This window comes from Protopterus annectens, chromosome 13.part0 (assembly GCF_019279795.1).
Source record: "Protopterus annectens isolate FY-2018-M chromosome 13.part0, PAN1.0, whole genome shotgun sequence".
Taxonomy (NCBI): Eukaryota; Metazoa; Chordata; order Ceratodontiformes; family Protopteridae; genus Protopterus; species Protopterus annectens.
In genome coordinates, this window is record NC_056747.1 from 469,200,684 (window position 1) to 469,227,016 (window position 26,333).

At 39.9% G+C, this 26,333-nt stretch overlaps 1 protein-coding gene across 1 annotated transcript in view; it reads left to right on the top strand.

Annotated features, from left to right (window-relative positions):
* Window positions 1-26,333, top strand: part of HIP1 (huntingtin interacting protein 1) — a 2,554,439-nt gene that overhangs the window by 827,857 nt on the left and 1,700,249 nt on the right. The window contains exon 5 of the mRNA XM_044054110.1: window positions 23,057-23,137. Within this exon, the coding sequence (XP_043910045.1) occupies window positions 23,057-23,137 (81 nt within the window). The remainder of the gene's footprint in view (window positions 1-23,056; window positions 23,138-26,333) is intronic.

The following is a 26,333-nucleotide window of genomic DNA, read 5'->3' on the forward strand; positions in this document are numbered from 1 at the left end:
TAAGTCGTTAGGTGGCACAAGGCTGTAGAGAGCACCCCTGCATTACCAGGCTATATAACTCATACCACACTTTTTGACCATCTAACCTGGACCAGAACACCAAAGGCGGAAGTGTGTCCATATTCATTAAGCATATCCACACCTCCAGGATAGTTGCGCAGCATAATGCATCCAAGGTTATCCAAGTGCAACTAACTCTGGGCAAAATTGCAATCCAAATTATAGTTTGCTACAGATCCCCGACCATGCCCCAGGATTCCCACTCCTCTTTTCTTGATATACTGGATAATATTAGGGTTCAACCAAACACTATAATGGGCGATTTCAACTACTCCACCATTAACTGGGAAAACTACTCATGTGCCAACTCCTTCGCTCAACGCTTTCTGGAATTCATAAATTCCAATGCCCTGGATCAACTTATCCACACCCCCCACCAGGGGCAACAATATCCTAGACCTAGTCATTATCAACATGAGTGACCGGTGTTCCACACCTGAAGTCAACTCCTCGTTGGTCAGATCAGACCTTAAGCTAATCACCCTAGATATCCGCATCCCGGCCCCACCCACCATTAAGGAAACCACGGTAAAAAATTTCTCCAAAGCCAACTTCATGCTTCTTAAGACAGAAGTGGCAAACTTCATGACACCTATGCAGGTGGGCAATACAGTTACGACTGCTGTATCCTACATAAATGCACTTTATAAGCACTTACATGAGTGCATGGATCGTGCTATCCTCCAAAAAAAGGAAGCCAATCTGGTGGTCCCCTGCCATAAACAAACTCTACAACAGAAGGAAGAAACTGTTACAGAAGAGAGTAAAATCCCACGAGTGGAGCAGCTCCCTGGTTAGCCTCAGTAAGAAGCTGAGATCCCTTATAAGATCCTCCAAAACTAGCTATGAAAACAAAATTGCCACTGATTCTAAGGGCACCCAGAAAGCATTCTATTTCTATGTCAAGAATCTCAATGGCAACACCCAGATCTGGTCTGAGTTACCGCACAATGGCACGAAAATTACAGAACCAGCTGATATTGCCAACATCCTGGCAGATAGGTTCAGTGCTAACTTTACCCCCCTCTAGGGTCCATATCTATACAGGAAGAATGCAGAGTCCCTGTAATCACATGTATGCAGGTAGAAGCCGCATTCTCTAAAACCAAAACACAGCATCCAGGGGACCAGATAACATTCCAGGCTGCGTTTTACACGAACTTCAGAATGAATTGGCTCCCCACCTAAGCACCATGTTCCATCATAGTCTCACGTCAGGCTTTGCACCCACTGAATGGTGCACAGCAACAGTTATCCCACTTCACAAAGGGGGAGCCACCTCTGATCCTGGGAACTATCTCCCTATTAGCCTGATGAACCTAGTCTGCAAGACCATGGAACGTATCATCATGGAACTCGTAAACAAAGACATTGGTAAACTCCAAACTCTGGACCCCACCTAGTTTGGGTTTGTGAAAGGCAGATCATGCCTTCTGAACCTGATCGACGACTTTGAGGCAGTCAGCCAATCCGTAGATGAGGATAAGGTGGTTCACACAGCCTATTTTGACCTCGCCAAGGCTTTCGACACCATCCCCCATTCTGGAATTATAGCTAAAGTCACTAAACTAGGTATAATCCCTATGTCACAAGATGGGTTGCCAACTGGCTCACTGACAGAACCCACACTGTAAAAGTTGCAGACTCCAAATCTGACTTCAAACCAATGACAAGTGGAGTAACACAGGGTTCAGTCCTGGGACCTCTCTTGTTTGGTATCTACTTCTCTGAAGTACAGGCTAACACAGAAGGCCTCTGGCTTACGAAGTTCGCAGATGACTGCAAACTAGGAGCCATAGTAGAGTCCCCAAGTGATGTGGACATCCTACAGAAGGGCCTCACTGAGACAGATGCTTGGTGTCAGAGGCATGGCCTCAAGCTCAATGCCAAAAAGTGCATTGTCATCCCCTTTGGTAAAAACTCTAGACCCATGAACTACCACATAAACGGCAGTCTACTTAACGCCGAATGTCTGATAAGAGACCTTGGGACCCAGATGGACTGTAGTCTCTTCTTTGATCATCTTATCGCCACAGTAGTCAGGAAATCCTATGTGGCACACCTCATTACAAAAGGGTTCTCATCCAGGAAAAAAGAGGTCATTGTTCCCCTCTACTCGGCACTCATTAGACCCATTATAGAGTACAAAGCCTTTTTTGAAATGTACCTCACAAGACATCTGCAGCAGCTGGAAAGGCCACAGAATTACCTCACAAAGAGGATTACTGGCCTCAAACAGATACCCTACACTGACCGTCTCAAAAAACTCCAGCTTTACTCTGTAGCATATCTCCTACTCCAAGGAGATCTCTGCCTAACATTTAAAGCTATGTTAAACCCAGAGCTGTTGAACATGCTACACCTAAAGAAATCCCAGTCCCTCCAAGCTACACCCTCTAGGGACCTAAACCTTGTCACCACAGTAAACAGGACATGCTGGAAGGATAGATTCCTGTCCCAGAGACTTTCTATACTCTGGAACAAGCTACCCATCTATGTCAAGCAAAGTTCCTCATTAACACTCTTCAATAAAAATCTTGATGAGTGGATGGGAAATAGAAAATACACCCCGGGGATCACTTCTGTGACTCTGCTCAACAGGGGCACAGGAAATTAACTTTCTTGGGTGGCGTTAGCCAGGGAACCTTGTTGACTAGGCTTACTTAGGCCCTTGGGCCGATAGCCTAGTACCTAGTTACCTACCTGTGAACAAGCCTGAGGTGCAAAGTTTAAACCCCTTTTGGGTGAAGTTACTGCAAATGTGAGGTATAAAACAAACCCACTAGTTAAAAGAATTTATCAGATGTATGGTAGTTCCTTTTGGGGAGGGCTCCAAAGAAGTGAAGGAAATACTGAAAAAATATTGGGTTATTTTTTAGGACCAACACAGACTTCATGCAAATTTTAGGGGAAGAACCTAGGTTTATTTATAGAATGGGGAAAAATCTTAAATATTTGAACATAATATCATTGTGTATAACCCACTTGAAAAAGTTACGACTTAAGTGTGGTTGTTGTGCCTTTTGTAAATTTATTTTGGATGAAAAATGTATAGTTTTGCCTGAAAGGACAAGACCAGCAGTTTTATAACCTGGGAATTGTGCCACAAAGGGTTTGGTATATTTAGCTGTGTGTGACACCTGTAAATATTTTTACGTCGGCAAGACCAAAAGACAATTAAGAAAACGCATATATGAACACGGTTATGCTATTTCTCAAAAAAATTATAAAAATGCTTTGTACAGACATTCTTTGAAATGTATTGATTTTAAAAGGTTTAAATTTGGTATTTCAGAAACAGTACAAAAAATCACCAGGAGCAGGTTGGTGGGAATTAAATATTGAACTATGTGAGTTCAAGTGGCCATTTTTATTAAATGCTTTTTTTGAACCTGGATTAAATGACACTTTGTCTCTAGCACCTATTTTAAAATTCAGGGCACTGATTAGATAGACATTTGGCATTTTTTCAAGTCTGTTTTTTATGTAAGCCTGTCTTTTTAAAGTTTTGCAAAGATATGTATTAATTGGGTTCTAATAATTCAATTGAGTGTTTGTATTTAAGTTGGGGTTTGCTGTGTCTTTTTATTCTGAAGAAGTCTTGTTATGGACCAAAACAAAAGTGCTCAATCATTTGGCTTGCTGGAATAAATTCTGTTGCTGATTACTTTTAAAGGACAACTTAATGGAATTGGCTGGCTTTTTTCACAGTTTTTTCCTGCGGGTGTTTTTTATGAGTTTACTTTTATCAGGAAAAGATTTTTGCCCTTTGGTTTGCATCAATGTATATGTAATATATAGAGCTTTTCTACTCGAGCCTCCACTGAAAATGGGCACTTCTAGGCCCAGTGGACTATCCCGGAAAACAAATGCAAATAAATAAATAAATACATTTTAGGCACCTCTTTACTGAGGATGTGCAGCAGTTACTAATGGAAGCAAGAAAGACTGCTACTAGAAAACCATGCATTAGCAATTTGAAAAGATTTTCTAGTTGGTGTCAACAACAAAACAAGTACCTATTCAAGGCTAGTTACTCTCTGGATTTACAGTATTTGAGTAAACTATCCTGTGCCATTTATTCCTCTGTCAGGATTGTTTTTTCAGCCATTTCGGCATATCTGCCCATGGATCCTACCTCTTTCAATACAGTCTCATGTCAAAATGTTTTTGAAAGGGGCTGTTGACAAGAGGCCTTCAAGTAAACAGGTGGGGCCTCAGTGAGATTTTAATTTTGTGTTAGAGAAGCTAATACTTACTCTATTAAACTAGCTAACCTGGTTGACACGAGGTTCTTAACATGGAAAACAATTTTACTGATTGCTCTAACCTCTGCTAGAAGAATATCAGAGTTGACTTACTTTAAGGGCTTCCAACTCAGTCTCATTTTCCACAGGGACATGGTTTCTGTGAGACCTAATCCTCTTAAAAGTAAATGTGGATACCACTTTAGGCATAAGTCAAACTGTCTATCTTCCCATCTTTCATAAATGTAAAAATGAGGGATAACAGATGCTGTGTACCTTGGACGCCTACAGACAACTCGGGTACTGTCTTGACAGAACTAAGTCTTTCATATCTTCGGCTCAGTTGTTCATTTCTTGTGAAGCTAAGAAGGGACAGCCTATGTCAAAATATTTCCAAATGGTTTTGTAAAACAGTAGCCTTTTGTTATATTTGTCATAACAAAACTATTCTATATTATGGATGGCACGGTCATGCAGCGGTAGCGTTGTTGCCTCACAGCAAGAAGTTCTCTGGTTAGATTCTCTGCTTGGTGCCTTTTGTGTGGAGTCTGCATGTCCTCCCTGCATTCATGTGGGTTTCCTCTGGGTGCTCCGGTTTCCTCCCACATTATAAAGCCATGCATTTGGAGCATTTCTCCCCGAGCCTCCTCTGAAATTTGACTTCGTTCCAAGTCGGACTTTCACTGTTAACAAATGTTAAATAAATAAATTCCAGGCAGGGTCAAGGTCCACTCTACCAGGGCTTTAGTTTCGTCTGTTTGGAAACTGTTGGATTCTGGAAGTATTCTAGAAGGCTCTACTTCGTTCTTTGTACCTACTTTTACAAAGCACTGTAGGCATGATTCTTTCTCTAGGTTCATGTCAGGTTTTGCGAAGATCATTCTGTAAGGGCTCCTGCAATCTTCCATCTCCCAAATGTAGTAAGGTTTGGTAATCTACCTATATAGCTAAAGTGACTGCAACACTGATCACTGTGATGAACATACTACAGTTGTGTAAGTAAACTTACTTCCAAAGACATGCATCTGGAGCGTTTCTCCCCAGGCCTCCACTGAAAATAGGATTTCCCAATCAACAAATGTTAAATAACCTACACCCAGTCCTCCTGCTCCCTTTGTTATAGATGATGTGTGTGTTTGCTGCCTGCAGTTTTCATGATAGTTAGCCATCTGCCCCTAAAAAGGCAGATGTGATGTATAAAGTCCCTCAGTCTTTTAAATTTGTATACACTACTCCCACAACTGACCCAGCAGCGATAACTTTAGTTGATCCTACTGCTGCTAAGTACTTAGTTAATTCCAGTCTTACTGTTTCTGATAACGATGGGAAATTATTGATAAGTATGGGAAAAAGTGTATGCAGCTTGGATTTTCAACATTTTTAATTGTTAGGCTCATATGTTAGTTCGGACAAATAGTAAAAGTATGCAGAATGTTTTATCTGAAGCTTCTTCTTGTGAGGAAAAATCGGCTTTAAAGTAACTTTTTTCTTTTGCAGAGGCCACTAATTGTTTGCAGTCTGTATATTAGAACATCAAAAGTTTAATAGTTTGAATCACTAAAGGTCAACCTTTATTGAGCAAACTATTAAAACATTGAATGTTCATAAAAATAAATAAAAAATAAAAAAAACTAAAGGGTGTAGGTAGGCACTACTTAAATATACCAACTCCAAGACCGCACTACATTGCAGTAAACAGAAATCTCCCCTTACGAAGATTTCCGTTTACATGTTCGATATTCTCAGCATTCACTATTGTCGTGTCGACAATATCATATTCGATATTGTCGGCTTTCAATAGTGTGATATAGACCCATCTGTATCGGACTCTGTTGATACTTCTTCTGGATATATGGCCACTGGTACTGTTTTGAGGAGGCTTGCAAGATTGCATTTTCAGAACCTCCTAGATGATAAAAATGAGATTTTATCTTCTGCCTTGATAGAGATTAGTGTTTGGTCCCTCTGCTGAAGAGGTGATCAAAAAGTGTGATGAAAGGGCCAAAATGATCCAAAAGAATCTCTACGATTTTTCAGCCCTCCTTTTCAAATTGTCCAAGGATGTCCAAGGAATCATCTTATTTTCTCATTCAATTTTGGCAAAAAGTAGAGCAAGCAGTCTCAGTAAAATTCAGGTGAACAGACATTTAAGAAGAAATGACAAAGGTGTTCCAAAAAGAAGTCTCATACCTCCTAAAACCAAGCACAGCCCAACAAGTCTGAATGACTGTTAGAGACCTTGTGACCCCTCCCACCCTGGCCCCTTTTTTCTTCCAAAAAGTGTGACTCTCCATTTTTCTGTTTGGTAACTGATTATTTTAGACAAATAGGTTCTGAAAATCGTTTATCAAGATTATAGATGACAGTGGGAAGAAATTCTTCCTTTCCCAGGGGCTATTCCTCATCTTCCAGATCAAACTATCTCATTTCTACCTGTTCATCATATGGTGACCCAAAGACTGATAAACCCAGTTTTTACTTCCCAGTTGGGGAAGAGTTTTTATTCAAGGATGTTGCTAGTGCCAAAGAAAATTCTTGGAGACCAGTTCTGGATCTTTCTTTCGGATATCTGTTTGTAATAGTATACAAATTCAAAATGATGTCACTTCACAATCTGTCAACTCTTCTTTCTCTTTCAAGTTTCATGATAACACTAGACTTAAAAGATGTTTATCATCACACTCCTGTTCATTCAAACTTCAGGCATTTCTTAAGGTTTCATATATGTGGATCACATACACTGTGTTCACAAAGTACCAAACTCCAGTTAGAACTCATTGCAGACTACAGTATCCAATGTTTCCAAATTTAGATAACTTCCTTATCTTTGTAGAGTCTTCTTCAAAGTGTCAGGAATTTTTTTTTTTTGGGGGGGGGGGGGGTCTTTACACAATCTTGGATTCCAATAGAACATTCAAAAGTCTTTTTTTACCACTTTACACAGGATTGTGTTCCTTGGATGTCAGCTAGACACCTCAGTTCAAATAACTTTTTCTCTACAGGTAAAAATGTTTCTTTAAATCTATTTCTAAGGTTTTTTTCCCTCAGACATCTGTCAGTGTGAGGGAATACCTCATGATTCTATATCTCATGGCATCCGTGATTCTCATGATAGCCCTAGCAAGACTTCACAGGAGAAAGATAAGTGCATCTAAAATCTCTTTGGACCCATTATCAACACTCTTTATCTTGGACTGTAGAGGGCAGAACCAGTATGTAACTGTATTTTCTGACAATAAGGACCCTGGGGTAATTGGTAGTGAAAATCTTTATACCTGTAGTTTTATTACCACCTTTTTGCTGGACTCTGAATTCATCAGGTAGGTGTCGAATAAAAATTGGGCATTAGTGTATGATAACACAGAATTAAGGAAGAACTTCTCTAAAGGGCCATTGGCCATTTACAGTGGATATAAAAAGTGTACACACCCCTGTTAAAATGTCAGGTTTTTGTGATATAAAAAATGACCACAATAAATCATTTCAAAACTATTCCCATCTTTAATATGACCTATAACCTGTACAATTCAATTGAAAAACAAGCAAATCTGTTAGGGGAATAAATATAAAAAATAAAAAAAACGTACAATAAGCTGGTTGCATAAGTTTGCACACCCTTAAACTAATACTTTGTTGAAGCATCTTTTGATTTAATTACAGCATTTAGTCTTCTTGGGTACACACCTGCCATCAATTAAAAAGACTCTGATTAACCCCAAGTAAAGTTCAGCTGTCCTAGTAGGATTTTCCTGACATTGACTCAGTTACCTGCTACAGCAAAAGCCATGGTTCTCAGAGAGCTTACAAATCATCAAAGGGATCTCATCTTTGAAAGATATCAGTCAGGAGAAGGGTACAAAAAAAAATTCTATAGCATTGTATATACCATGGAACATAGTGAAAAGTCATCAAAAAGTGGAGAAAATATGGGGCAACAGTGACGTTGCAAAGAACTGGACATCCCTCCAAGGCTGGTGAAAACTGGTCAGGGAGGCTGCCAAGAGACCTACAGCAACACTGAAGGAGCTGCAGGGATTTCTGGCAAGTATTGGTCGTATACTACATGTGACAACAATCTCCTGTATTCTCCATATGTCTGGGCTATGGGGTAGGGTTGCAGATGGAAGCCTTTTCTTACACAAAAAAGCATCCAGGCCCAGCTAAATTTGCAAAACAATACATCAAGTCTCCCAAAAGCACGTGGGAAAATGTGTTATGGTCTGATGAGACCAAGGTTGAACTTTCTGGTTCAATTCCAAAAGGTACATTTGGTGCAAAAACAACAGTTCGCATCACCAAAAGGACACCATCCCCACAGTGAAGCATGGTGGTGGCAGTATCTTGCATTGGTGTTGCTTTCTTCAGCTGGAACTGGGGCTTAGTCAAGGTGGAGGGAATTATGAACAGTTCTAAATACCGGTCACGTTTGGCCCAAAACCTGCTGGCGTCTGCTAGAAAGCTGAAGATGAAGAGGAATTTCACCTTTCAGCATGACAATGACCCCAAGCATACATCCAAATCAACGGCTTCACCAGAAGAAAATGAAAGATGTTCTTCATGTTTCACTGTTGCTGTCATTACATTTGGGGTAATTTGCTGGCTGGTTGCCCTCAGTCGGCCTGAATAACAAAGTCTTGGGTCCTGCATCAGTTGCTGTCTCCTATTCCATGACGTCAGGTCATCAGGGGGATAAAACATGCAGCCAACGCCATTTTAATCAGTCTTTCTTGCCGCACGGTGCCCGAATCAGAAGCAGTTCGCAAGTGCCGGTCGGCTGACTCCTGATATTTTCATTTTCGAGTTTCAGAACCGAAGTCTTCAAACTAAAGCGAAGTACCCCGTTGGGGAAACTTTTTCTTGCTCCTTACCCATGTCAGTAAAAGTTAATAATTGCATTACTTGTGGGAAGCAAATACCTCATAAGGATTTTCATTTGTACTTTATTTCTTGCCTAGGCCCTGACCACAACGTCCCTTGCTGTCAGTTTTGTGCTAAATTTAACCAACACGCTATTAAGCGTCTGTATATTTTTGCTTCTAAATATTTTGGTTCAAGATTTAACTACCCTGAAATGTCATCGGTTAGCAATCCGACTACCGGAGTTCACAAAAAAACACAAGGAAAAAGACAGACAGACCGTCGAGGTCCAAAACCGACAACGAAGCTTCCCCTAAGCCAGTCGCCGGTGCTCAATGAGGTGCTTTCGCCGCCCCTGATACCCACTACTTTTGAGTCACAAGCCTCTACCGAGACCCATTCGAAATCCGGTATGCCGCGAGATTTGCAAAGTATTGAACCCGCGGATGTCTCTCCCTTGGATGGGTCCGGAACCACTGAGCAGGCACTGGCTTCTGTGGGTGTTTTCAGGTCTCACCATTTTTATATTAAACCGACGCCATCAACAAAAACAAGATAAAAAAACTGACGCATGAGCCACGTGCTCAGGCCCCTATGCCTAAACAACAAATGATCAAAATGGCTGAGGATTTAATTACCTTGATCAGGGGTTCCCAAACCCCCCCTGCTAAGAGACCTAGGCAAGGCACTGATTATGAATCCTCAGATCAGGTTTCCATTTCTTCTGATTCCTCTTCTGATCAGGAATTTTGTATTCCATCTTATGAGGGTTCTGATGCAGAGGAATCCATCCTATCTGCATCTCCTCCTGAGGATTACTCTTTTGGAGAGACTTTGCATACTTTAAGGGCACAATTTCACTGGGAGAGTCAGGACTTCTCAGAATCAAAAAAGAGGCTTAGGGATTTCTTTCTTCTTCCTCAACATAGGCCTTTAGCAATACCTCCTGTATTAGACATTGTGGATGATGTGCTCTCGGAATCAGGCATGGCTCCTGATGCCTTGCCTCCAGCTCCTAGTAAGCCAGACAGATATTACAGGGTTCCTGACTCCCACAAATTTCTTTTCAAAAATCCTGCTGCTGATCCTGAGACTATTTCTCAGGGTCCCAAGGGTGTTAAGGCTTCTACAGCCAAAAATCCTATCCCTTCTGATAGAGATTACAGGCGCTGGATAGATGGGGTAAGAAGGTTTATACGTCTGCAACCTTGGCAATCAGGGCTTTAAACTGCCATATGCTTAAATATCAGCAGCATGTTATGGGCTTACTGAAACAGAAAATTATGCTGATTTCGTTTTGTTTGGAAAATAGAGTTACAGGATTTATTGCATGCAGCAGAACAGGTTGGAAAGCATACTTTGCAATGTGGTTTTGATTCCTTGGAGGCCTCTTGTAGGGCTGCCGTTACTGGATCCGTAATGAGAAGGCATGCCTGGCTCAAGGAGCAATATCTGCCCGATCATGTTAAAGCTAAATTGTTGGATGCCCCTTTGCAGCATGATACTCTGGTAATAAGGCAGAAGAGGTTTTAAAGAAAATGGAAGACAAAGCTAAATCTATGCAAATGGTAAAAGATTTTCTGCAAGTACAGCCACTCAGGTTCAGTAGGCACAGGCCTACTAAAAATTGGTCCTTTCCTGTGTCCATCAAAGCCACGCAGGGCAAACCCAGGTGCTCAAAAGGCTCCATATATCAATCATTGGTATCATACAGGTCAAAGCAATGGGGTGCCTCCACCTCCAAATCTGGAGGTAACAGAGCACAACCCTACAGTAAGCAGTCTCAATGATTTTCCTCTACCATCTCTAAGCTCTTAACTTTTGGCAGCCCCCTTGGGGGGAAACTAGTACTTCATGCTCAAAATTGGCAGTTAATTACCCAGGACAAGTGGATATTAAACTAAGTATCCCAGGGGTACAGATTTCATTTCAATACTTTGCCAATTCAAAGTGGATGGCCGGATCTGCCACAAAACCAGTGGGCAGAGGCCCAGAAACAGGTCATGTCCCTCATAAGTTCATAGGTTCATACTAAGCTATCTGCCCTAGGGCATTTATAAGCCTAGCCAGAGTGTGTTTGGCTTTCGTCACCCATTTTAAATTAATTTTGCTATGCCCTTTTTCGAGGTTAGTATACTGTGCCTCTGTCTAACAGTGACACAGAAGTGATACCCGGGGTAAACCTACGATCTCCCATCCACTCATCAAGATTCCTCTTGAAGAGAGTCAATGAGGGACTCTGCCTAACCTGGACTGGGATTTTATTCCAGAGTGAAGGGAGCCTCTGGGTTATGAATCTGTCCCTCCAGCATGTCCTATTTATTTCAGTGCTGAGGTTCAAGTCTCTCGAGCGCGTGGCTCAATGGGATTTGGATTTTCTGAGGTGCAGCATGTCCATTAATTCCGGGTTGGACTTGGCTTTATACGTCAGGCACAGATCGCCTCTGAGCAGGCGGTATGCCACTGAGTAGAGCTGGAGTTTCTTTAACCGGGCAGCATATGGCATCTGTTTGAGCCCTTTGATCCTCTTGGTGAGGTACTTTTGGGTTTTGGGGTCTTTTCCAGTTGCTGCAGGTGTCTGGTAAGGTACATCCCAAAAGGGGCATTGTACTCAATTATGGGCCTGATGAGGGATGAGTAAAGAGGCACGATGACCACCCCTGATCTAGATGTGAATCCCTTCATGATTAGGTGGGCTATATAAAATGAGAAATTGCTATCAACTTGGGTCCCCAGGTCCCTAATTACTTCTTCTGTACTTAGTGGATTACCACCTATGTGGTAATTTGTGGGCACTTTGTTTTTGCCAAAGGGGATGACTATACACTTTTTGGCATTTAGCTTGAGGCCATGGCTCTGGCACCAGTTGTCTGTTTCTATGAGGCCCTTTTGGAGGATGCTTGTGTCGGCTGGAGAGTCAATTATGGCACCCAGTTTGCAGTCATCTGCTAACTTGGTCAGCCACAGTCCTTCCATGTTGGCCTGTACCTCCGAGAAATATATACCGAACAAGAGAGGTCCCAGGACTGAGCCTTGTGGGATGCCACTTGTAACTGGTTTGGAGTCTGACATGGCTCCAGCAATTCTAACCATGTGGGTTCTGTCCTTGAGCCAGTTTGCAACCCATCTAGTGACATAGGGGTTTATATTTAAGCTGGTGAGCTTATCTATAATGCCCGAGTGGGGTATTGTATCGAAGGCTTTTGCAAGGTCCAGGTAGGCTGTGTGGACCACCTTCCCCTCGTCAATGGGCTTGGTGACTGTTTCAAAGAAATCGACCAGGTTTAAGAGGCAGGATCATGGATAAGGGAGCTATTCAGCCAGTACCAGAAAAGGAAAAAGGACAAGGATTTTATTCAAGACTTTTCCTGGTACCCAGAAAAGACAATTCATGGCATCCAGTACTGGACTTATCGATTCTGAACACGTTCCTGGACATTCCAAAATTCAAAATGCTGACTTTACAGCAGCTACTGCCTATGCTAGGCAAGAATGCTTGGTTAGTAACTCTAGACTTAAAAGAGGCATACCTGCATATCCCAATAAGGGAATCTTGCAGAAGATACCTCCGCTTCAAAGCAGGCTTTTTGCATTACCAATTCTCTGCACTGCCCTTTGGCTTATCTGCTGTGCCCATGGTCTTTACAAAGTGCCTGGCACCAGTAATTGCATTCTGCAGACAAAGAAACATTCAAATGTATCCTTATCTGGACGATTGTCTCATTCAGGCAAAGGACAAGGACACTCTTCTTCAACATCTGGCGTTTGTAAAAAGGCTTCTAGCATGCCTAGGGTACACCATAAACGAAAATAAATCACAAATGGTGCCCTCTCAAATAATTACATTCCTGGGTGCAAGCTTGAATACAACTGCCCAGATGGCTTACCTCACGCCAGACAAACAACTGCAGTTGACAACATACTTCAAACAAATTGCAACAAAAACCCAGTTATCTGCAAGACAAATTCTGCAGGCTTTGGGGTTCATGGCATCCTGCATTCCACTAATTCCATATGTGAGACTACATATGAAAACTTCAGTGGTACCTAAAAACTTTATGGAGTCAAGATTGTCACAGCCTGGAAACAATGATCCCTCTCATTCCCTGCCTACAACAAGAGTTTCTTTGGTGGGCAGAGACATGTCACCAAAACAAGGGACTGTCATTCACTCTACCCCCTGCCACCCAAACCCTAGCTACAGATGCATCAGACTATGCTTGGGGGGCCCACCTGGCAGGGAGATGCATTCAGGACAAATGGAGCCCAAACCAAATGCATCTGCATATCAACCAGAAAGAGATGCTAGCTGTTCAGAATGCTCTGACAGTCTTCAAGGACTTACTTCTTCTAGGACAACTACTGATAAAGACGGACAACACCACAGTTATGTGGTACATAAGCAGGGGGGTACCCATTCCTACCCCCTTTGCAGACTAGCCATGGCCTTGTGGAACACAGCCTTGACTTACCAAATACATCTTCAAGCTCAATTCCTGCCAGGAAAGCAAAATACTGTGGCAGATGACCTAAGCACAAATCTTATGGACCCGCATGAATGGAAACTGAATCCACGAATCTTCAACATGTAAACACAGAAATGGGGAAGCCCAGACATAGATCTATTTGCCTCTCCCCAAAACTATCAGTTGGACAAATTCTGCACGAGAATTCATCACAAAAAAGCATGGAAAGTGGATGCTCTATCCTTCAGCTGGAAAAACCTATCAGTCTATGCCTTTCCCCCCTCTGCCTCTACTCTCCCAGGTCTTACTAAAAGTCAGACAGGAAAAACCATAAATGATTTTAATTGCTCCAGACTGGCCTCACCAACACCGGTATCCGCTTCTAAGGAATACGTCACACCTTCCTTTGTGGTACTTGCCTCAGACATCTCACCTACTGTCTCAGCAGAACTATCAAATTCTGCACACTCAGCTCCAAACTCTGAATCTTGCAGCATGGCTAATCAGCTAATTATTCAAACCACATCTCTCAGTAAATCTGTGATGGATGTCATTTTGGAAGCCGGAAGGCCTAGTACTAGAAAATCTTATGCTAATAAATGGAAGAGATTCTGTGCTTGGAACCAAGCACAGGGAATAGACACAGCAAAGCCCAATATTCCTCAGATATTACAATACTTAACTGAGATGCTTGACAAGGGCCTATCTTTTTCTTCAATAGAAATCCATGCCTCTGCCATCTCGGCTCTTTACAACACAGAGCCTCCTCTCTTTTCTCATCCACTGCTAAAACATTATCTCAGAGGGGCCAAAATTTTAAGGCCTCCCAGGAGAGTGCCAACTCCCGCATGAGACCTCAATTTTGTGCTGGAAAAACTCACCCTACCTCCTTTTGAACCAGCAGCTACTGCGGATATAAAATTTCTTTCTTGGAAGACAGCTTTTCTTTTGGCAGTCACTTCAGCTAGAAGGCTTTCCGAACTACAGGCTCTCATGGCAATGGAGCATTTCATTATATTTTACCCCAACAGGGTGGCCCTCAGGACCAATCCTTCCTTTATGCCTAAGGTGGTATCCAGTGTAGCTCTTAACCAAACCATTCACCTGCCAAATTTTTTCCCATATCCGCAGAACATGGGGGGAGTGGATTCTGCATTCATTGGATGTACACAGACAACTAAGATTCTACTTAAACGGGACAAAATCTCTAAGAAAGTCTGAGCAACTACTGGTAGCATTTGCTGCAGGATCAGAGGGAAAGACTATATCAAAGCAGACTATTTATAAATGTTTAAGCCACTGCATTCGTTTTCTGCTATTTGCACCATGGTAATCCTGTGCCGAAGGGGATCAGGTCCCATTCCACCAGGGCTGCCTCTACTTCAGCAGCTTTTCTCAGAGGGGTCCCAACCAAAGACATTCTAGAAGCTGCTACTTGGAGCTCCGTTCATACATTCACAAAGCCATTACCATTTACCAAATCCAGGGCAGGCTTTGCCACTGCAGTCTTGCAGGGCCTTATAGCTGCTCCTAATGCTGTTTAGTTCCATCCTCCCATCCATAGCTTTGGGATTCTACCCAAATGTAATGACTGCAACAGTGAAACATGAAGAACATAGTACAGTTGTGTACACTTACCATAAATACAGATGATCGAGTGTATTCACTGCTGCAGTCTGGGTTACCCACCCGCCATCCCCCATTCTATACCTTTCATTTCTTTCACTATACTCAAAAGCGTTTGTGGTATATTTGCTTTTAGTTGAAGGTAAATCTTATGTTTCTAAGGTGCATTTATATATTTACTGTTTATTTATATATTTTTGCTCCCCATTTGGGGGGCACCTGACATCTGGGGCAAGCAAAACTGACTAAAATGGCGTCGGCTGCATGTTTTATACCGCTGACGACCTGACGTCATGGAAGAGGAGACAGCAACCGATGCAGGACCCAAGACTTTGTTATTCAGGCCGACTGAGGGCAATCTGCCAGCAGATTACCCCAAATATAATGACTGCAACAGTGAATATACTCGAACATCTACATTTATGGTAAGTGTACACAGCTGTACTTTTTGGAAAGGCCCAGCCAGAGCTCAGACCTAAACCCAAAAGAAAATCTGTGGGGTGACCTGAAGAGGGCTGTGCACAAGAGATGCCCCCGCAATCTGACAGATTTGGAGCACTTTTGCAACGAAGAGTGGGCAAATATTGCCAAGTCAAGATGTGCCATGCTGATAGACTTCTACCCAAGAAGACTGAATGCTGTAATTAAATCAAAGCTGCTTCATCAAAGTGTTAGTTTAAGGGTGTGCACACTTATGCAACCAGCTTATTGTACATTTTTTATTTTTTATATTTCCCCTAACAGATTTGTATGTTTTCCAATTGAATTGTACAGGTTGTAGGTCACATTAAAGATGGGACAAATTTGAAAGGATTTATTGTGGTCTTTTTTTTTATATCACAAAAACCTGGCATTTTAACAGTGGTGTGTACACTTTTTATATCCACTGTATATGACTGGCATTAGTATGAAAATATGCTCGAATCATTTAAAAGAAACAAGGATGATATGAAGAAAGGTATGTTTAAATGTGGTTCTTGCAAGTTTTGTAAAGCCATCTTATGTGCGGATCTTTTAGTAAAAAATGAAACATGGTATATTAATGGTAGACACAGCTATCTGTCTAAAGGGGTTGTTTATGTGGCCCCATGTCAAAACTGTTCAGCATTCTACATAGGAAAGACTGAACTCATGTTGATAGAAAGAATGTACGAACATTTCTGTGGCATCAGAACAAAAAATGACAATAATGTACTGTTTAAACATTTTAAGTGAATGCCTGGAGTGTTGTTTTAAATTTGTGGTGTTAGATCAGTTTGATGTCAGCCCCAGAGGGGTTCAGTTTTAGAGTAAAAAAAGAGTTGTTATGGCAATTGCATCTTAATGTACATAACCCCCATGGACTTAATGGGACTCTAATCATCACCTGATTACTGAAATTAAGAGAGAATTTTTAAAATAAGTTTTAAAATAAATTATTATGCATTTATGTGCAGTATTCTCAAAATGTTTTTATTGTTTGGTATTGTTATAAAAATTGGTGTGTGTGTGTGTGTGTGTGTGTGTGTGTGTGTGTGTGTGTGTGTGTGTGTGTGTGTGTGTGTGTATATATATATATATATATATATATATATATATATATACACACACATATATTTTAATGCACTTTTTCCTTTTACAGTACTTAATGAAGGAAAATAGCAAAGAAACCAAGGTATAGAGAGGAAATAACTAGATAGGAAAAGGTAATGGAATGGGATGAGACTGAGCAGAAATTTTAACTGCAGGTTAGAGACTACTTTTCCTAAAAGAAACTGATAAGTGTAAGCAACAATAAAAGGGGATATAAGGAAGTGCTTAGTAAATGACCAGCTGTGGCATAGTTTTTAACTATGTTTAGAACACACGCTGCTGTTAAGAAGGGGACAATTAGGAAAGCATATACAATATTGTATGAAAGCTATAAGAATCAGAGGAGGTTTAAAAAGAGAATGCAAATGCAATACGTAGAGGAACAGTGGAAAGGTATCTGAATGTCTTTCAAGTTTGCAGCAAATTCCAAATAGTTTAGGATTTTTTTTCTTGGAAGTGTGTACATGGTTAGTTTTATACCCCAAGCAGACTTCAGAGAATTTTTCCACAGGTAAATGGCAAATGCTGGATGTGGGATCAGAAAGAGAGACATAAGTGGGAGCATGTTTTTTGGGGGGAATGTAAGGAGTAGGCAGATTTTAAAAGTGCCCTACAGGGTACAGTGTAAGAAATGTTGGAGCAAATGGTTGTAACTAAGGAAATGATTCCTTTGAACTGGGATGGTTGATCTGAATTTTCCAGAGATGATAAGGCCATACCTAGTTTAATGGTATTGGCTGCCAAAAATAGCTAGAAAATGGAAATCATGGTTTAAATCGAGTATAACTGAAGTACTGAATGTTGGAAAAGAGATAAAAGAATTGAAGGTAGGATCTTTAGAAAAGGGAAGAAGTAAATTCCATGCAATTAAATGCTATTAGTTGGAACACTACATACAGAATAATGCTCAGGAAGAGGAGTGATGTTTAAGAAAAGGCAAGAAATAAGCAATTTATATAATGCTGAAGGAAATTAAAATTGTGAAAAAGAAAACCTATGTATAACGCATGGAAAATTTAAAAAATATGTTTGCTGTAGTTATTATTTTCTATTTGTTTATATTACCCATACCACTGTTATATGAATTTAATAAAGGTTTTAAAATAAAAGTTAGTATTTACACTTGGCAGGGGTGTGAGAGCAGATGCCCCCAGACACATCATTGGTGCAGTGAGAGAGTTTTGTTTTGGAACAGTGAGTTTTGGAAGTACAAAGATGTTTTTTTTTTATGTACTGGGGCTCTATTTCATTAGCCATTCTAGATAGGAGGTCTCTGTTGGGTCTGTTCTGGTATAAAGTCAGTGAAACTTTTTGGAAAAACATTTTGTATTGCTTTTCCTAAGCTTTTTGCAATAGTATGGTGTCTAAGTAGTCAGAATGGCACATTTCTCCTAACACTTAACAAGTTTTAGTTTATTTGGGATGTGTTACCAGTCATGGCATATTTGTGATGGTGATCCATGCTCATGAGGGAATTACAAGACCTGACTGATTTCTTAAGTTTCATCACCAGCTTTTGCCTTACCTGGGTAGAGCTAATGCAGTATTAAAGAAGTGAGGCAGTACAGAAGTCAACCATATCATCTTTTTAGAGAATGCAGTCCAGCTTAATTTCTGCTCCCTCTAACAAGAACAGAGAAATTGGTGGTGAGTGTGTTCTCAGTGGATTTGCATGAGGTAATTTTCCATTGTGTCCTTTCCTCTTCTCCCAAAGGTGGCTGGATTCTGTACAGAGTTTCAGCTGGTCAGAACACATTTGTGGTGGAGATCCAGAGAGGAAAGATCAGGACACAAACTATATGAGTAAATAAGATGTTGTTTTGAACACACATTGTTGAAGTAAAGTCAAAATAAATGATGCTGAAGACTTATGTGCATGTAGTTTGTGCTGTATAGAACAATATACACGACAGCCTAAGACTATAAACAGCACATTTGTAAGATTTGCATATTCATAAAAGGAAATGGAAGTGAAAGAGACCAACATCTGGCAATCTGTTCATGGTTCATATTCATTTAGCAGAACACCAGATGTAGCATTGGATGTCATCCCACAAACGTCTTAGTATAGCAAGAGTGTACAAAAACAAATAAAGGGCAGAGTTGGGGTGAGAAGTGGGTAACCGGTGTAAAGGAGACAGAGTGCAAGAGTAGCTATTGTAGTTAGCCAAAGTATTGTTGTGGCATTTCTTCATATATTTACCAACCACTTCAGTTTGACCATTCACTGTTGAGTGTACAGCAATCTTTGGTAGGGCTGTCTTTCAGATCATTCTGCTATGAATGGTTCATCTTTCTGCATTTTGAGTTTTTTCTGCTTTTTTTTCCCTTCTTTGAGATGTTTTTGTGGCACTACTGTGGCTTCTGCTCAAGTGTTTCATCCATGCAAAAGACTCCCCGAAGTAAGACTTAACAGAATAATGTTTTCTTCACCCTGTTTGCTTCAGATATTTCACATGCAGTTACTATTGCACTAGGGCTCACCTGTCAATAAACTTGATGATGACAACTTCATCAGGTAATATATTACTTAACAGGTGCATCCTAAATTTAAAGCAAGAATTGAGGATCTGGGCAGGCATTTGCATCAGAAATTTAAGTTAGAGCAAGAATTGAGAATCATTGGAGGGGGGTGCATCTGCAACCCAAATCTAAGTGGGAGCAAGAATCGGTGATCTTGGGCTGGAGGGGGGGTATGTGAATCCCATAGCCCGAGCACAAGAAACACTGTGTATTGGTCAGAGAGGGTCTGTGTGCCTCAAGAATGTGAATAGTACCTATCAACATCTTTACTCAAGAATTCTGGGCAAAAACAGAAATAGTGTGCGACAAAGGCTAAATATCCAGGGCAGTTATATTAGAATCTAATGTCTGGTGTTACTGACAGTAATCCTCATTAGTGTATCAAAAAATCAAAAGCATTTGTGAGGGACCAAGTGAATATATAAGGTGAAATCAGGGATATTTGAGAAGTATAATGTCATCTTGTTGCAAAAGATCTGAAGGATATACTCATGCTAATTTACTACTGAGGATCATCTCAAAGGTCAGGGGATATTGTATACACTTGCTTACTTGTTTTGTCTTGTTGGATAAAGTTTAGTTTTCCAGAAATTGTTCCTTCACATTTCTGAAGTCATAAACTAATCCAGCACATGTCTTCATTTGTTAAGACTGGTTATCCAGATAGTGTGTAGGAATAGATGGTATTCCTGCAGAAGTTAAGAAGTTAGGAGGGAAGAAAGTCAGGGTTTTGTTCAACAGTATTTTAAAGGGAGAGGAACCACCAACATCATTGAAGAAAGCTGTGGTGTCTGTATTCCCTAAAGAGGGTAAAATCCATCATATCCAGCTTTCATATAGGCCAATTTTGAATTTAAACCATAATTATAAAGTGTTTATGTATATAATGGCTGAAAGAATGGTAAAGGTGTTGCCAAAATTGATACATATGGATCAGTGTGGATTTACCACTATTGCTGATGGGGCTTTATTCAGAGAAAGCATTCAACAGAGTAGTCTGGTATTTTATTAGTAGGGCAATGGAAGCATTTGTATTCCCTGACACAGTAATGAGGTTAATTAGGAAAATATATGCAGGTATATGAGGAATCAGATGCAAAAATTAGTGTGGGATGTTCCTCTCTGAAAAGTTGATTCTGAACAGAGGAACCAGGCAGGAGTGTCCTCTTTCCATTTTGTTATTTGCTTTATATTGACAGTGCTGCGGTGGTACGGCGGTAGCGTTGTTACCTCACAGCAAGAGGTTCTCCTGTTCGATTCTCGGATTGGCTTGGGAGTGCCTTCTGTGTGGAGTCTGCATGTCCTCCCAGCGGTTGGGTAGTGTTAGAAAGACATGCGTGCGTAAATGGGCGTGCCTTCGTTGAAGGTTGGGCATCGAGCTGGCACCTCGGCGTTTCATAAAAAATCTACTGCCAATCATTAGCGGACCGGAGTTCTGCTGTGGCGACCCCTTACTGGGAAAAAGCCGAAAGACAAACAACAACATTTAGAACCATTGACAAAGAAAATAATGGACACAGAAATTCAAGGATATAATTTGTATGGTAATCAAGAACAGTTGGCTTTATTTGCAGATGATATTATTTTAAAACCAAAAAAATGACATCTCAGTGTTGTGGAACATTTTGAGAGAGTTTTAAGTCTTTTGGGGATATAAAATGAATGAAGATAAAAACAAAAGCTGAAAACTATGTACCTACACACAAATTGGTTCTGCAATACCCATATTTAATGGGGCCATGATAAAATGAAGTACTTAGAAGAATGGGTTAAAAAGTATTCCGTTATGGCAGCTAATGATATGTGAGAAGAGACTAAACAAAAGATAATGCAAAAACTGGAAACTCATTTATGAATATAGATATCAAGTTGCAAGTAGTGAAAATGTTTGTCCTTCAGTTTATACACAGGTCAGGCAAATTTTTATCAATCAGAGGAGAAGATGTAGATAGCAATTAATAGAGTTGAAAGATTTTATCTGGGAGGGGAAGAGGGCAAGAGTCATTTGGGATAAGTTGATCCTTCAAATAGAAGAAGGTAGATTTGGATTACATGATTTGAAGGGATTTTTTATGACTACAAGGTTAATGCTCCTATATGTAGGACCAGCAGAGAGCTGTAATTCAAAGTGGAAAGGAATGGTGATCATGAAACTGTGGGGAAGCTCAAAATGTAAGGAGATTGTGGGGTTTTGGAAGCAGATCCTTAAGGAGAATAAAAATAGCCATACAGAATATTATACTCATAAAGCAGCAGAAAGTATAGTGAGAATTAAGCCAACACAGGAATGGAGAAAGGAAATTCTACCATTAGGAGTAACTGCAATTAGGGGTATAGAGAAAAGGCAATAGGAGGCTAGAATTTACTGGAGAAAACTTCCAAAAGAACCAAGGTATTTGGGGGCAGATAACTGGAGAGAAAAGTAGTAGAATGGGAAGAGGCCAAGGATACATTTGGACTGCAGGTTGGAGACTGCCTTCCCTGTCAAGGATTGATATCAGAATATAGGCAAAGAGAAATGGATAGGGAAATCCTAAATGAAAGACCAACAGTGGTAGAGTTTTTTTAAGCTGAATAAAGAACACAAGCCACTGTTAAAGGAATAATTAGTAGTGCATATAAAATAGTGCATGGTAACTATAGTAATCAATCAGGGGAGGTTAGAAAAGATTGGCAAAAAAGATTGGATAAGCAGTTCACAAAGAAACAAAGGGGAAGGATATATGTATGGCTCTCAAACATACAACAAAGTCTAGAATATTTAGTATTTTTCTTGGAAGTGTAGCATAGGTATTTTATACCCCAAGCAGACTCCAAAGAATTTTTCCTCGGGTAAATTTCAAATATCGGAGGAGTGATGGAGAAGAGAGGTAATTGGATACATTTTTTTCAGAGTGAGTTTGCAGACTTTAAGAATTCCCTACAGACTACTCTGTCAGAAATACTGACTGATCAAATTTGCGTAAATAAGAAATTTTTTTTATGAGCTGGAATACAGGATCAGAATTGCCTAGATGCAGTAACGCCTTGCTAACTTAAACTCTGTTTGATGTCAAAAAAGCAATTACTAGAAAATGGAAATTAAAGGTAAATCAACTGTATTTGAAATAGTGAATATAGTAACAGAGGTAACATAACTGGAAGTGGGAGCTTTATAAAATGGTAGGAGCACATTACATGCAGAATAATGTTTTGGTAGGGGAATGAGGTTTAAGGGATGGCAGGAATTGAGTACTACGAAATGCTAGATTGAGAATGACTGTACAGAATATTATATGTGATGTGTAATTGTTTGCAACTCAGAATGTGCCATTATGGTTTGTTTTCATTTGTATAATTGCATGATTGCCTATGTCATAAGTGGCAGTTCAATAAAGATGATTAAAAAAGGCTGGTTGTCCGGGTTGAGGAAAAAGAAACTTGTAATACATAAAGGCATGCTGTTAAACTTGCAATGTGCACAGCAGCCTTAACAGTATACATTGCATTCAGGTTGATCTAAACTGGTCCTGCCTTGCTTTTACTATTGTGTATCCTCTTAACTCATTTTCAACTGCTTACTAAATCACTTTTTAGCAGTTTTTACACTAAGTTCATTTTCTGTAATGGAATTTAGTTTTACTACTGCTCTTAGTTAATGCTCATGAAGATGCACTTCTAATACAGAATTGTGATCTGAGCTTTTCTTTTGTTTTTAATATACAGGGTCACCTCAGTGAGGGCTATGGACGGCTATGCAGTATCTACCTCAAACTGCTCATAACAAAAATGGAATTCCATGCCAAAGTGAGTAACAATTAGTAGAAATCTGAGTATCAACTTTTAAGATGAAGTGTTTAAATATTTGTATGAATACCCATTATATCGAAGTGGTCTGGTGTATGTGTGATCATGGACAGAGCTGATAGAAGATTGTTACCTGTGTCCAGATCTATCAAATGGAGTAATGATCAAATTCTAGACTGCTTTTTTTCTGTGCAGAAACACACTAAGGTGTAATTGGAAATGTGCCTTTTTCCCCACTGTAGTGTGATGTCAAAGTTGGTATATATAATTATTGGGGACCACGGGGAGTGCAGGGGGGCTTGCCCCTTGGTTTAGTGTTTGTATGATTTAAATGGTTAAACTCTTTGTGAATGAGGGATAGAAAGAAATTTAGAAGAGTTTTATTTGATGGGTTGAGTGTTTGTTGTGTGTTTTATTAGTGTCACAGACTCATAAATTTGCTAGTATGACGATATAAAAGACTACAGTGTATCAGTTTATTACACATTATACTGAAAGGACAGAATACCATAAACTAGAACATCTGTTTCAAAATGAAAAATGAAGTGAAAATGTGGACATTTCAGGCTTGGCATATTTAGTGTACAGTATTTTCATAATTATGTAAAGAGAAACTAGAAACTGCCAAAGGTGCACCAGACAGAACAAAATTAGTGTAGATAAAACTTCCTGGTGAAGCACCACAGCTGAAAACTTTGTTTATTTTATAAATAGAGACAAAACATAAAAGACATCCAGCGAAAGAGAGCTCTAAACGTTTAGCGCTTTCAGCTGTTAAGCTTTCTTCAGATCATATTCTCCATAGCTCTCCAATTAAAGTTAAATAACAAATCATGTCCACATGCTGCAGGCAGCGCCTACTCATTAGCTAATCTAAAACCATAGCAACTAATCATACTTCTTTAGGGATGACAAGCCGCCTTTACTCAGCCTATAGTAGGATGTCTGTTCGTTAGTATTGGTTTGAACGGAACCATTGTATTTAGGCCTGGGGGCCGATCAGCCCTTAAGTTCACTATCCAACTCACTTTGCACATTTCAGTGCTGTTCTTTATGTCTCTGCCCCTTGAGTCTGTAGCAATACATTCTAAAGCTTTAAACATAAAGCTATGATCAGGATAAGATACAACGTGGTCTGCCAACACATTCTTTAAATCCTTGTGCTTAATATCCCTCAAATGTCGCATAACTCTGTCCTTCAAACGTTGGTCCATTTTTCCAATATAGAACACTGGGCATTTTCGACAAGTTGTCAGGTAGACCAAATGCTGGGTATTGCAGGTTGCACTAGCTTTCAACAGATGATTCATTCCAGATACAGGATGCACAAAAGGATTGCTGTTGCCTATATAGGGCAGGCTTTGCACTTCCACATTTGACCGTTCATTTCTTTTGGTATACATTTTTCCATTCAGAGCCATCCTTACCATACAGCAGTCTTTTAATATTCTTTCTATTCTTAAAAACAAACTACAGTGTATCAGTTTATTATACATTATACTGAAAGGACAGAATACCATAAACCAGAACATCTGTTTTGAAATGGAAATGAAGTGAAAATGTGGAGATTTCAGGCTCGGAATACCTAGTGTACAGTATTTTCATAATTATGGCCATAGCAATGCTTTTTATTGTTGCATGTGTAACACTATAGATGTATGTTGATGTGGCTAGTAGCTTGTCGGTCATTAGGCAGTATGTCATAAAATGCAGTATTAGTTGTTAAATCACATGCAGACATAAGACTTGTGGTATATTTATTTTATTTTTTTTATTTGACATTTGTTTACTGGGTTGGTCTGACTGGGTCTACAGAACCCGTTTTCAGCAGAGGCCCAGGGAGAAAAGCTCCACGTACAGTACAATACAAATACAGTATAATCCAATACGAAAGGACATAGGTAGTGCAATGTGTGATATTGACTGTTGTAGTACATGCAAAAAATAATGTTAGGTCTGTTGGGAAAATAGCAGCCAGAAAGTTAGTGATGCAGACATATAGTGAGAGAGAGTTAAGAATCGAAGCAATAAAGCCTGAGCAATAGCGTAAGTTTATGGTATAGAAGCAGAGAAGGAGTTAGAAGAGCTTGCAGTCTGTGAGGGATTGAAATGTGACAGAAGAGGAAGACCTGAGCACTAGGCCGGCTTTATGCATCAGCAGAGCCATGTATTTTTGAGATGATTGTTTAAAGAGGCTTTGAAATGGGTTAGGCCAGGCATAGAACTGATAGCTAGAGGTAGTGAATTCCAATGTATAGAGACAGAGTATGAATACAGAGAGTGACCAGGTTTATGTTGCAGGAAATGTAATTAGTTGTTCCAGTAGTTACAGCAGAGTATTGACTGGAGATATATATATATATATATATATATATATATATATATATATATATATATGGTTCTCTTCATTTTTTACAATTGTATATGCACTAATTAGTTCTGCATATCTACTTTTGTTTGCAAGTAGACTTTCTAAGTAATTCACACTTGGTGAAACACAGTTGTACAACCACATTCTCTGTGAAATATGTTGTATAGTAATGTGGATTTGTATGAACTGCTAATAATTCCATGTGTGGCAGTAGTACACTGCATTTCCACTGTTGTGTTAATTTTGAGAACATAACACTGCTACTTGCAAAGTGCTACTGCATGTACACACACAGAGCAGCCATTGTATGTGACCACTAGCACTTGTTTTGGAAGTGCAGTCAACAACTTTGAGCTAGGTTCTTTTATTTTTTTGCAGGCACATTATGGATAATTTTCACACCTATATTATATACTTTGCATTGTCAAAATTCCCTCACATATTGTATGTCCACAGTCATCAGAGTTCCATATTTTTATATAAATGTGTTAATCTCTTTTGAAAATTCTTTACTGCACATTTTGCATAATGTATATATGTTTCTGTAACTTGTAGTGATCGGCTCATTTCCCAGTGTAAATAACCTTGTCATTGGTTAAAAAAAGGAAAAAAGTCATGGGGCATGTTTGTGTAATGATGGCTCAAAGTTTAAAAGTACATGTAGAAAATTAGGGGAAAAAATGAACTGCAGGATTCTCTTATTCTTGCAGAAAATTTTCAGCACACAAGTGGATGTTGACCACTCATTGCCATCATAAAAAGTTAAGACATTTTTATGAGTGAATGGATATCTGTACCATCTTGAAGGAGGTAGTAGATACACTG